The sequence below is a fragment of the Nicotiana tabacum genome, chromosome 8, assembly GCF_000715075.1.
Source record: "Nicotiana tabacum cultivar K326 chromosome 8, ASM71507v2, whole genome shotgun sequence".
NCBI classification, from domain to species: Eukaryota; Viridiplantae; Streptophyta; class Magnoliopsida; order Solanales; family Solanaceae; genus Nicotiana; species Nicotiana tabacum.
Window position 1 is genome coordinate 61,781,067 of NC_134087.1, and position 14,220 is coordinate 61,795,286.

The window sequence follows — 14,220 nt, forward strand, 5'->3', positions numbered from 1 at the left end:
ATTCCTTTGTGCGAGGCTCTTTTTGCTTCTGCAAGTAGAATTGAAGTTCATCAATGTTCCTGCTACTGGTTTGAGTGTTAGAAAATGTAGAAAAATATTAAAACTATCAAGGCCTTCTTCATCATCCACAGTAGCAGAAGTGGTACAGTGCATAGTGGGATTAACATTGCCTACATTAAGAGCAGCATCATCAATTACATTTGCATAATAATTATATAATTGTTGTAAATATTCATTTAGCTTGTTCATACAAGTATATAAATCTGGGGTTTCAGTTGGTCCAATCTCCATATAAGTATATAAAGCATTCATTAATTGGTGACAATCAGACATCTTAATAGAAGGATTTAAAACAACACCAATTAAGTAAATCGGAGGAATTGGAAAGAAATTTTTTTTGAATTTTGCTTGCATTTTTTCAACAACATCCCTATATTTTTCTTTCTTCTTAAATTCAAAGAGTGGAAAAGAAATTTCAGCTATATGTACTAAAGCCATAGTAACAGTAGGGTGATATGCTCCAGAAAACTCAACAGTGGCTGTATAAAATTTATGTAAAAATTTAACAACATCATTAATGACATCCTAAGTAGTAGTTGTTACCATACGGTTTGTATCAGTACAATGCGCATTAGCAACTTCAGTTATTGGGAATCTATATTTGTAGCAATATTTTAAAAATATATATGTATAATTCCATCTAGTAACAATTTCGTCTGGCATGAATTTGGGTTTAAGGTTATACTGGACACACTTATTCTTAAATTCCTTTATTCTAGATTATCTATTATTTCCTTGAATAACACCAACTGCTCTTCTAACATGAGTAATCTCGTTGAAAATAAATCAAGGCCACTTTTAACAATTAAATTATAAACATGACATGCACACCTAACATGAAAAATTTCATCAAGAGGTGGTTGCAAATGCAATTTTAATATTGAAATTGCGGCATTATTGTTAAAAGCATTATCAAAAGACATACACAATACTTTTTGCTTGAGATTATAAAATTCAACAACTTCACAAATAGTACTACTTATAAACGCAGCAGTATGACTCTAATCTTCATCATATTTAAAAGTGATAATACGTTTTTGCATACAAGTAGTATCATCTATCCAATGACATGTAATTGTCAAATAATCATTTCCATTAACAGCATGGCCAATATCAGAAGTTAGAGAAACTCTACAAGGAAGGTAGCTAAACAAATAACGTATGTATGTTTGATATTGTCTATGAAGTTTAAAGATATTAGATCTACAAGTACTTCTACGGATACCTTTAAATAAAGGATTGTAAATCCTTTGAATATACATAATAAGATATGATGAAGAAGCAAAAGAAAAAGGTAGACAACCCAAAGCAATCATTTTTGCTAACTCCTCACTATCCTTCATTTTATCATATTTCACAAGACCTCCAGTAATAGGGTTTAGAGTTGATTGATTTGCATCTCCATCAGATCCCCATTCTATAGGATGCTCAATTCTCATATGTCTACTAAGTGTCTCAGTCCCCCCTAATTGTCCCCCAATCTTATGTTTAAAAGTATCATTACAAAGTTTGCATTTAACTCTATTAGTACCTTCTATTTCCTCAAAAAATTTCCAAACCTTACTTATTTTTCTATGATTACTAGTCGGGGCCACAGGTGGTCTACTACTAGCACCACGACCACCACCCTTGCTAGCAGCTCCAACACTACTAGGTGTAAGTGGTATCTCATCTTCCATTTCTAATTCATTATCATCTATACCAAAATCTTCCTGCAATTGTTCATAATCTATATTATTATCAGGTAATGTTTCAGGAATATTTGGAGAGGTATTTAAATTACTACCAAATGCTGAAGCTGAAGTACTACCTCTTTTTTTATTTTCCCGATTAGTTACCTTGTTACAAACTCTTTTTGCAAAATTAAACATATTGTAAAATTTAACTACGAGCAACAAAATAAATAAATATGCAAATAAAATAGTAAATAAGAGAAAGAGTTGGAGGGAGTGCACCGAATTCGGCAATAAATTGAACACTTGATAATTTCGCAACTCCAATGTTACCACGAAGAAACGTCAATTGTTCCAATTTTGAAGTTCAATTGTTCAAACTTCAAAAAATAAATACTACGATAAATTAAATTCAAAAAAAAAATAGCCAAATAGTTGATTGCCCTTTAATAGGTGAAGAATGAGAGAATATGAGAACTGAGATTGAGAATTGAGAGATGAGTGAAAAAATGAGGAAGAGAGGAGGGGGTATTTATAGTTTTTGAAAGGGGGGTTAATTTTTAAAAAAAAAAAATTGGGCTAATTGTGCAATTCAGCCGTTGGACAACGGCCATTTTCTGAAATGGACCGTTGCCAACGGTCAGATCTGGGCCCATATTTTTAAAAACAATTAAAAAAAAATTTTAACGTTAAACCGGTCTGGGTCGGTCCAGGCCGGGCCGGTTAACCGGTTTGATATCATTGTTCATCTACCGGGTTGTACCGATCCGGGTAACGGTATTTCAAATGTGAACGATGCAACCCGCATGTCCCCCTTAACCCAGCCCCCTTATACTGGTCCGGGCCGATTCCGGTTTTAACCGGTCTGGGCCAGTCCGGAACTGGGCTGACCCGGCCCGTTTAACACCTATAATTACAATACACAAAAATCATAGCTATTACAGATTATTATAATCTTGATATATGAAAATTAAATCAGAGGAAATATATAGCCTATACAGGCACGTCAGAAGGATAATCTTTTGGGTATCTTTTAATAGTATCTCTAATAAACTTCTCTTGCTCGTGCAGATTTGATGGCATTTCGTCATAAATGTCACCAAATAAGTCTGTCAATGGAGGTTTCTCCACTTTCTCTGTTGCTTGAATTGCTTCCAATACCTAAATCAAAGCTAAAGATATCAAGAAAAAAGCCTATAGGAAGAAAAATAATGAGTAGTATGCAAAATTATATATGTCATGGTTGTTGAATGTTGAACCTGTTTTCTGATGTTTCCGCAAAGTTCAGTTTCATTTTGATCAAACCACCAGCCATTTCTCTGAATCCAATTTCTAAATCTGGTTACAGGGTTTCTTGCTGTTCTCCACTGCTCTATTTCCTTTACGCACTGATACTTAGTTGAATCATCAGATGTTGAATGGTGGCTTACTCTATATGTCATGGCCTGAGAGTTAAAACTTTTTCCAGATTAAGGTTTGTTGTTGTAACTTGAACTAAGTTTTGGCATTTACTCTGTTTAGTACTAGTACATGTACAAGGAGTTCAATTTCACCTCAACTAATATTGGTGTTTGCTCCTTTATTGCCATTTGACGAGCTCCGCGAATAGCACTGTAAACTGCTAGAGCATCATTGCTGATTATAATTGCGTATTTTAGTCGCTTATTATACTCTAATTTATTGCACTTTAATTGAGTTTGAGCTTTAATCGCTAGTGTTTTGCACTAATTGTGTATTTTATGCCTTGTAGGAGTGATTCCAAGCTATGTAGATATTATGGAATGAATTCAAGTGATTTGGAGCTTTGAAGTCTGAGTAAAAGCTCAAGGAATTAAGCCGGGATCGTATTCGGGGATTAACGGATGATAGGTAGAACGAACGAAGAATCAAGCGGGCATACGGTGCATTGTCTAGTAAAATGCACATAACTTTTCACTCAGAACTCCGTTTGGGCTCCACAATATATCGTTGGAAAGTTATTTGAAAGGAATACAACTTTCATGTTTTGCGTTTTCGCAAATTCCCACTACCGCGGCGCGCAATGCGCCACGCCTGTGGAAATTTCCTGCAGCTTGTCAGAATCAGCAATCTAAACTTTTCCACTGCCGCACCGCATGGTGCGTCGCCCCATGAAGCGCAGTAGTGCAAATTTTACAAAGTGATTGTCCTATTTAGCGCGGGAGAAGGTGTTTTCGTCTGGGCCCGACCCTACTTGGTCTAAATGCATGTAAAAACACTATTTTGAGTATTTTGAGAGGTTGGACATACTTGTGACACAGATTCGACCTAAGGAGGCAGAGACACAATAGGAGCAAGGTGGGGAATTCTTCTAAGAGTTTTTCCTTCCTCTTCCTATTTTTCATTGTTGGTTATGACTTTTAGTATTGTAGTTTTACATACTATTATGAATAGTTAATTTGTTATCTAGAGTTTTGATGGAACCTTTTGTAGGATAAATTCTTGTTATATTTTTATAAAATTGAGCCGTAGTATAATCTCTATTTGTTCAACTACGTTCTTGTTGTAGTTAATTGATAGGATCCTCAATTAGTTATGCCTATTTAGTATGTATTACTCAGGAGAGAGTGCATATTTAGGTAGTTGTTGAACAACATCACTCCCAACGTATGTGAGGAATCAATAACCAAGGGTTTAAAGATGGGACTAGGGATAACGAAACCTTGGGTGCGATCTAAGTGAGCTGTAATTAAAGCCAACTAGCGTAACTCTAGAGAGTATGTCTAGTAAATTGTCATAATTACTCGTGAGAGAATTACAACACACAGAGCGCTCATGATCGGTAGAGAATACTTAGGCAAAATTATAGAAGACATAGCGGGAAGGATTCCGACAATTGGGGAAATCATAACTCTAGACCTCTTTAATCTTGTCTCTAACCCTTAGTATCTTTAGTTGTTAATTTACTATTTTAATTTGTTAGTTAATTAGTTAAACACAAAAATCTAAATATCTATAAGTTAGGAATTGTTCAAGCTTGTCTTCTTGGTGATAGTGAACAGCTGTAGCTAAACTTTAGTTCTCTGTGGGATTCAACTCCGGACTTGTAAACCGGATTATATTTGCAACGACCGCTTAGTCCTTTTTATAAGGCATAGTTGGGCGTGATCAAATTTTGGCGTCGTTGCCGGGGAACTAACGGTGTAGTTGTAGGTGTACATATTGCTAGGTTTCAAGTTTGAACTTTTATTTTATTTTTTAGTATTTGATTATTTTTTTTAAAAAATATTTTAGTTTTATTTGAGAAACATGGCATCATGGAATTATGAGAATTTTGATGTTGGTAATTCTACTTTTAATCCTCCTTATGCATATTGTGAAGGAAACCACCCAAGGCAAAATTATCAAAATATTCCCGAGAGCGAGTTTTGTGCACTAACTCAATCTTATGTGTGGAATGTGTGTAATATGTGTGGTGGTCAAGATCACTTTCACGGTTGTGCTTATATTTCTTACCTTCCCCTAACCCCTTACTTTGATGGTTCTTCTTTTTCTGGGGAAGTTAATAGGAACAAAGAACCCAGGAAAGCTGACCTAAAGAAGATCGAAGATATGTTAAAGTGCATTTTGGAACAACATAGTAAATTACAACTGCAGATAGAAAGGCAGGAGGAAACTATTCACAACTTGAACGTTCACATGAGTCAACTGGTTGAAGATTTTAATGCTCAACAAGCCAATATTGTGAATAATATCCAAGAAGAGCGTGAATTAGATACAGGAATTGAGGAGCTAGAGGAGAAGGCCAGAGTAAAATACCAACAATCAATCGAACTAGATTTTGAGAATGTCGATGTCGTAGAAGAGATACTAGAGTCAACCAAGGATATTGAGGATACATATTTGGTTGACTCTATTGTCATTAGTGTTGAGAATGTAGACAGTCCCAATATTCATGTAGTTGAGCGCATTGGTCCTCACTCCAAGCATTATTTCACATTGTGTTTAGATGATGATATGGAAATAGAGTCGTCCGAGACACTTGAGGAGTCAAGGAATGAGGAACAAGGTGCTTACATTCTAGAATTCTTCTTGCTAGAAAGTCGGGATTACACACCTCATCCAAAGGCCAAGAAGTGCAGAATACTACATTATTTTATTGGGCTAGTCAAATTCATTCTACCACCCCAGGAGCATGATCACAGAGAAGAATCAAAACTTGGGGTCCAATTCATAAGTTCAAAGTGGAGGCAAAAAGCGATTCGCATCGTGCAGCGACGTTAAATCAAGCGCTTGTGTAACGATCCGACCGGTCGTTTTGAGCTTTTGCACTTCGCTCGCTAGTTCTCGGGCATGACTTGCCCGTGTGGTGTATTATGACTTATGTAAATCGTTGGTGTTGGGTTTCAGGTTAATCAGAATGAATTTGGAAGAACATTTTCACTTGAAAGCTTAAAATTTGAAAGGTTTGACCAAGATTTGACTTGTTTGTATTTGATCTTGGATTGGAATTTTTATGGCTTGGTTGGCTCCGTTGGGTGATTTGTGATATAGGAGCACGATCAGAATGAGTTTTGGAGTTATAGAGAATATTTAGGCTTGAATTGGCGAAGTTGATATTTTGGCGATTTCCGGTTGATAGGCGAGATTTTGATATAGGGATCGGAATAGAATTCCGAGAGTTGCAGTAGCCTCGTTGTGTCATTTGGGATGTGTGTGCAAAATTTCAAGTCATTCGGACGAGATTTTTTGATCGAAAGCATAATTTAAGAATTCTTGAAGTTCTTAGGCTTGAATCCTATGTTAAATTGGTGATTTGATATTGTTGTGAGCGTTCCGAAGATTTGAACAAGTTTGAACGATGTCATGGGATGTGTCGGTACAATTGGTTTGAAGTTCCAGGGGTTTCGGGTAGGTTCCAGGATGTTTTAGGCCGAAAATCATAGCTGTAGCAGGTCTAGAAGGGTTGCAGGCTTCGGAACCCACCAGCGCGGTCTGCACAAAATGAAGTGCGTCCGCGCTAGGTGTTGTGCGAACCGATACAAAATGCAGTGCGGCCGCAGTGGGGAACATTTCACTGGTCCTACTTCGGAAGCTCATATCTTTTGATCTACAAGGAATTTTGAGATGATTCAAAAACAAAAGTTGTAGCCCTTCGTGCCGTTTCAATAAAGGTAAAGATATCGCAATTTGGACATCTGTAGCAAAAGTTATGGCCAAAATACTAAAGCCCGTCACTGCAGATAAAAACCTGTGCGGCCGCAGTCGTTTTTGTATGGACTGCACTGGTTTTGTGCGGACCGTGGTCGTTTTTGTGCGGTCCGCAGAGGTGGAAATTCGTGGGGTACTCTATAAATACGAGGTTTTGGGTTTTATTTAATATTTTGACCTAGAGAACTCGAATTTTGGCGATTTTTCGAAGGTTTTTCAAGAAATTCATCGGGGTAAGTGATTCTAACTCAGATTTGGCTAGAGTACATGAATCTATCATTGAATTCATCATTTAATTCGTGATTTGGGATGGAATTTGGGAAGAAAATTTGTGGAATCTTCCAAAAATATAAAATGATGATTTGAAGGACCAAATGGTACCAGAATTGGATAATTTTGGTATGGTTAGACTCGTGAGGGTATGAGGATTCTAAAAATGTAAATTTTACCTGATTCCGAGATGTGGGCCTGGGGCTCGGGTTTTGGTAATTTCGGGAATTGTGTCATAGTTTGATTGTTTTCGCTTGGGCTTTGTTCCCTTAGCATATTTTGACGTCCACGTTCTGATTTTGGATAGATTTGACCCGCGTGGAGGCTGATTTGAGGAGTTAAAGCGTCGCGAGCTAGGGATTTAGCTGGTTCGAGGTGAGTAATGATTGTAAATGATGTTCTGAGGGTTTGAAATCCCAAATTGCACACTGTAGTGCTATGTTGAGGTGAGACACACGATTGATGACTAGCGTGGGGTCGTGTACTATTGGGGATTGTGACTTGGTCCATCCCGGTTCATGATTTTACCGCGTATTTGACTGAAAACTATTTGCTATCGTCATTATTTGAGCTGAATGTCATATTTGGGCTTCGTGCCAACTATTTGAACCCTTCGGGGATTTTCATTTGCTATTTCCTTACTGTTTTGACTTTATACTTGAACTCATTCATGTTATTTTCCACTATTTTCATACTCAACCATGTTTACTCAGTTTTAATACTTAAATGATATTTTAAATGATGTTTTGGGCTGAGAAATACTATTTTACCAATGCCCGAGGGGCTTGTGATTATTTTTTGGACTGAGTAAGGCCGAGGGCCTAGTTGTGAGGATACACTGATATTGATTTGAGGCCAAGGGCCTGAGATATATGTATGCCACGAGGTGACTTGATTGATATGAGGCCGAAGGCCTAGATGTGATGCCACGAGATGGCTTGTTATTGCGCTTGGGCCGTAAGGGGCCCCTCCAGGAGTCTGTACGCCCCCAGTGAGCGCGGGTACCCATTATGATGTGAGATTAAGCCCGAGGGGCTGGTACTGCTCTGAGATGTTGCCGGAGGGGCGGATTTATTGATACTGTGCCCGAGGGACAAATTTCTATTTGTTTACGTTACCTTAATTACCTGTCAATTACTTGTTTACTTGTTGAAAGAGGATTTTTACTTGACTTTTCACTGTTTTGTTAAAGAATTGAGAGAATGAGAGAATGGAGCCATAAGGTGGCGTTATATATTTAGTAGGTAAACTTTTAATTTTGTTAAAGTTTATTGGACTATCGGTTAAACCGTTACTAAATCGGACAAACCGAGACCCGAACCGACAACCCCATAGTTAAATAACATTAAACCGTTATTGAACTATTTACCCAATAACCCGATATCGATAACCCAATAGCATTTTATCGGTTCGGGCTATCGATTATACCCGATATATATCCAGCCCTAACTTGTTAGGCAGAATGATAACCTCCCCTGCCTTTGTGCTTCATAAAATAATGTGTCCATAGTTTGAAGTGCTACCATGGTAGAATACATATTTAGTGCCAATCCTTTGCTAACCCATCCAATAAATTCTATCAAAATCTGTCTTTTTGGAAATAGATTTCTACCTATACTTAAAGAATTACTCTTACTATACCTGCTCAAATATACTGCCTGGAATTAGATAGCCATTAGTGTCAAAGACTCGATAACAAGGTAATCTCTTTTCAGATGACTCTGAGATAAACTTCATTTGAGTTGTAATTGGAACCTTTCCTCCTGGTAAGTCCATCGTCTGCTAATTCAATAGTAAAAACTATAAGAGCTGAAATCTTTCTATTAATTCAAGCAGAAAGAAAGATGATGCTTTTCCACGTATAGAAACACATTTCTCTTAAACGGAAAATATAAAATTATCCATCTCAAATCTTGCTTATATGACACCAAACTATAAATTTCAGAAAAGTTATTGGCATTAAAAACAAAATATATACAGAGAAAGGGTGTGTTTTTGGTATGGACGAAAGTATTTTTCAGTTTTTTAATTTTTCATTTTTTAGTTGGCATAAATATTTATCATTTTCCTCCAATTTTGGAAAAATGACTTTCCTAGGAAAAAATATTTTCTCCAACAGTTCCTATCCTCCCCATTCAACCACCTTGCCCCTCACTGTGGCCGCTAGACCCAGCACCCCCGGCCCCTACTCACCGCCCACCCCGGCCCTGAATTAACTCCTTAATTAATGGAGTTATGGATGTGCACCTAAATTCTTCTTGTTTGTTGTTTCTAATGGAGTAAATGTAATGAGAAATAAAAATTTATTATTACTATTATTTAATTTTTGCAATATGGTAATATGCATTTATTCTAATCTAAGTACATAATGCAAAATCTAAGCGTTCAAAAGTTATTCTAACACGTGGCGCAGATCCATAACTCCATGCAATAACAAATGGAGCTAAAATCACATATGGGATCCTTTCATGTTATAATGCATGTGACTGATGCCATTTGCTTGCAAATCTCCTCTTAAGATTTGGTTATTCGCCGACAATACTCATTATTAATAATGTTAATAGAAGAAAATGATGAAACCAATAAAAGAAACAAACTGCAACCCGATGTGAATCAAGAAATAATTCATGAAACAACAAAAATAGACCTACGATATTAAGTGATATGCGAATTATTTATAGACATCAAAATGTCAAAATAATTCGCTTTATAATTGAAAGAAGCAAAACAATATTTCCCTTGTGGAATTAAATAAACAAGTAAATTTGTGTCATGGAGCATCACATCACTGAATAAAAGATTGCTTTTTGATATTGATATATATTCTATTAATTAAAATCAGACACATGCTGCTTCCAGACTAAAACAATTGATTTAATGTTACCTTATAATTTTTTAATATAATAACATCATTTCTTTCTCTCTCTTTTTTTTTTCAAATATTAGTACGGAGTATTATTTAGTGTTAGCGTACACATTAAAAAAAGTAAGGTGTGTTTGGTACGAAGGAAAATATTTTTCAATTTTTTCATGTTTGGTTGACTTAAATGTTTTGAAAAATATTTTCCTTATGAATTCATTTTCCTCCAATTGGAGAAAAACGTTTTCCTTATCAGGAGAAGGAAGACATTTTTCAAAACTTCTTCTCAACCTTCCTCACTCTCACCCACCCCTCTCTCTAAAATGATCTTTTTTTTTTTTCATATTTCAGTTTTTCCGTTATCACTCACCCTAATACCCCTCCACCCCACCCCCACCCCCACCCCCCTCCCGCAAAAAAAATTATTTTTTTACCTTATTTTTTTTTTTTTTACAATTTTAAATTTCTGTTTTTTCGTTTTTTGCACCACCTACCCCCCCCCCCCCCACCTCGAAAAAAAATATATTTTTCAGTTTTAGTTTTTTATCTATCGGTTTAAAGGTTCAAAATTTTACAAGTTCCAAAGTTATGAGTTCAGAGGTTTATGTGTGTTTGGAAGTTTACGGATTTAGAAATTATAAAGTTTATGGGTTCAAAATTTCGCAGTTTAGAAAGTTTAGCGGTTCGAAAGTTTATGAAATTTGTGGGTTCGGAAGGTTGTTGGTTTGAAAGTTTATGGCTTCATGTTTATTATATCTAAATTATTTATGAATAGTCTTGAGAAGTCATTTTTCTTAATTTGCGTATCAAACACTGGAAAATAAATAAGATTACTACTTGTTTTCCAAGTTTTCCACGGAAAACATTTTTCATTATACCAAACACACCCGTAGAGTACACTCTGAATAATAATAAGATTCTAGTTTAGCATCAATTCATTAATATTTTAATTTTCTTAAGAATTGTGTGAAGTGGATTTTGCATTCTTTAAATTTATAAACACGCCATTTCTATAATCAAGTGTTCAATAATGGGAAAATGATACTGTATAGTCGCTTTCAAAATAATAGTCGAATTTTTTTTATTTTTATATATATACGTTTTTTATGTTATATACAAATATTATACAACTTTTATGTACTTTTTCGGCTATCGAATATAAATAGTTTCTGGTGCCGGCTAAAAGTAATAATATCCTTCAATGATCACTCTGCTTTATTTTATGATCACTCTGCTTTATTTTATATGATGTTGTTTAAATGGACATGAAGATTTAGAAGGAAAAAAAATTACTTTTCACATGTAAGTTATAAGTTAAATATATAGGAGATACCAAAAGTACCTTTAATATCTAGTATTCCTCAACATATATGCCATGTCAATTTAAGAACATGTCGCTAAGCATAATCTTTAAGAGTATCGAAAATGTCCAATTTTCTTGGAATTGAGCAAACAAAAAAGGTCATATAAAATGAAATAGAAATACGTAATAAAAGAAAATTAAAGGAGAGTTCAAATATTACCTGATCTTCGTCATTAAGGCCATCATTATAATCCACCCTGCAGTTGTAGAGATCCAGTTGCTCCCCAGCTTTCATGGACTCAAAACGTCTCGATATGAAAATGGCGGCGGCAGACTGGCCGTAAATAGTCACCGGCAGCTTCTTAACACCACCGCAACCGCCACTAACAACCAGCTATAGTGGCAAATGATGAACATCTCTTGTCGAGAAGAGACAAGAGAGCAACTCTTGAACTCAGTAAAAGCTGGTTTAAGCTTCTTTATCTCGAAAACCAAATCGCCATTGGAATTCCCTTGAAGGAAAATGAAGAAGTTTGAAGATGGTGTCAGACAAGATATGATGATGCTAAGGGGTCAAGCCTGAAGTGTGTGTATATATATATCTAAACAAGTTTATGTTGCATTTGAATATTATAAACCATCTCCATCATAATTGATTCTATGTCGATCTATTAATTAATTTTATCATATGATAAAATTGAATGTTTTGGTAAAGATTACGTGGAGTAAAGTAGTTTAACCTTTACATTTATAAATATAAACAAATAAATAAATAAATATGTATATATGTATGTGCATGTGTATATAAACATATGATATAGGAGTATAATGATTTGTTCATTATTATTGGTTAACATCATTAATTTGTTTTTCATTAGGAACAGCGCATTTCATATCTATCCCACATGAAATTATTAATTTTTAGACATTGATGTTATCGAAACATCATTTTCTTTACATTTAAAGCAGCAAATACGCGTAGATCTCTGAAAATATTTGGATTAGTAAGGTCTATTTTAAAGGGAGGGACATCATGTATAATTAATATTTGGACTATTCTGTGCTCATTGGAAACTCTCGAGGATTTTAAGATGGAAAAGTCTTAAAAAGAGAGTGAATGGGTAATGGAGAGAAAATGAAAATTTTAAGTTTCTCTCTCTTGAAATATTGTCCCATATTGGAAGAGGAAAAGGATTTTGGTGGGTATATATACAATTGTTCTTCTTGTAGCTCTTAAAGAATTAAGAAGAAGGCAAGCCTCGCGCCGTCGTCGTCGCTTGGCTTCGGCTTTGAATTTGGTCGAATGATTGATTGATTGATTTTTTGGACCAAATTTATTTGTTAATAGTAAATATTAACGTAATATTATCCGTGTTTGTAACGGATATGTTCCAATCCGCATATCTGTCCCACCAGTTCTATTAGCAACCTAGTGCTCCTTCCACCATGGCCAAGTGCTTCTTCCATAACAGCCTAGTGCATGTTCCACCATGAGTGGTGGCTGGTCATTCTCTTAATAACTGACTGCACTATAAATATGTGCAGTAGTTGTTAGAGCAAGGAGACACAAAAACTGAACTGAAAAACGGTATAAGAGCTGTTAGGAGAAGGCACAGGCAGAAACGAAATTGAGAGCTTGGCTGTCGTTGATATCCTCTTCAGTAAGAACTCAACATCGGCTATAAATTACAGTCCTTCCTCTCAGAATTTCCATTCGACTTCTGAGTTCTCCTCCCTTGTTCTGCATTGTTTTAAACTACAAACAAAGCAACCGTAAGTGTGATTTGCTGCCGAACTTTGTGTTCGCTGAAACACTGGGGTTTGAAGTACCGCTACACCAGTGTGTAATTCATTCTATTCTGGGATGAAATAATCCATAACTTTGGGTACTAGGAGGGGATTAAATTCCTTAAGGAAACACTGTAAATTCAGTGGGCTCGAATTAATTACTGTTTCGTTTATATTTACGTTTATTCGCTAACTTTCTTTTCTCCAGAATTATTATTTACAAATACATCAAGTAATAAGATACAACCAACAAAAACATGTTTTGGTTGGGTTTTGATTGAATTCTGGTTGGGCTCGAAACTTGGTTTGTGGTTAGGCGTTATCTAATTTATTAGTGTGTATACGGTCAAAATCGTATGCCTCCGACTTATAGGCTCGAGGGTCCGTCCTAAGTCCGAGTCCGGGCAAGATCAAGTCCGAGCTCAAGGGACCAGACCCGAGTTCGAAGGCGAAGCACGATGCATATCGAGTCGAGTGTGCTCGACCCCGAAATAGTACCGTTATGGATTTGTACCAGAACGAGTTAGATTCTTGCCAAGTCCCCAAAGTCATGGCGCAAATCCCGAAATATGATTGTACTACTCTGTACTAGGTAGTTAGATAGTTGTACCAAGAATATTCCTTACCGTAAATAGAAATATTCCTTATTTAGGGTTCCTCTATTATATAAAGGGGACCTCAATCATTTGTAAGATCATCTAATCATTGAGCAAAGAATATACTTTCTACTTTTTGCCTACTGTTCATCAGAATTGTCTTTTAGCTTTATTGTTCTTACTTTGCTTTTCCTACTTAATTGTTCTTACTGCCCTAAGCCGCCTCGAGGTCACTAAGCTCGAGGTCACTGCTGCTAAGTAATATTGGTTTGATTCACTTCTATCTTTCATTTCTACTTCATATTTCTTAATTATTAATTGGTATTGAACTAAATCACATATCTTTAAAACCACTAATTAAATTTAATTGTTATTCGTATTTTCGAGGTAAACATAGTGCATGGCTAGTTTCCTTGTAGGACAGAAAGTCTTGCATATTTTCCTCGACTAGCTGATATTGTACAACTGACGATCCTAAGTATTTGATTTCCTATTCCGGTA

General features: G+C 35.8%; 1 protein-coding gene across 2 annotated transcripts; it reads right to left on the bottom strand.

Moving 5' to 3' along the window:
- Positions 1-1,853: 1,853 nt before the first annotated feature.
- LOC107800508 (2-oxoisovalerate dehydrogenase subunit alpha 2, mitochondrial-like) lies at positions 1,854-12,015 on the bottom strand. Of its 2 annotated transcripts, none has more exons than XM_016623693.2 (4): positions 11,556-12,015; positions 8,814-8,951; positions 2,993-3,178; positions 1,854-2,905 (listed from the first exon to the last, which is right to left on the bottom strand). In XM_016623693.2, exons 1-4 carry the CDS (start codon positions 11,628-11,630, stop codon positions 2,900-2,902), a joined length of 405 nt encoding a protein of 134 aa, XP_016479179.1. In that variant the 5' UTR covers positions 11,631-12,015; the 3' UTR covers positions 1,854-2,899. The 2 variants fall into 2 exon arrangements, with proteins under 2 accessions (XP_016479179.1, XP_016479178.1); XM_016623692.2 differs by having other exon boundaries at positions 1,854-2,894; positions 11,556-12,014.
- Positions 12,016-14,220: the final 2,205 nt, after the last annotated feature.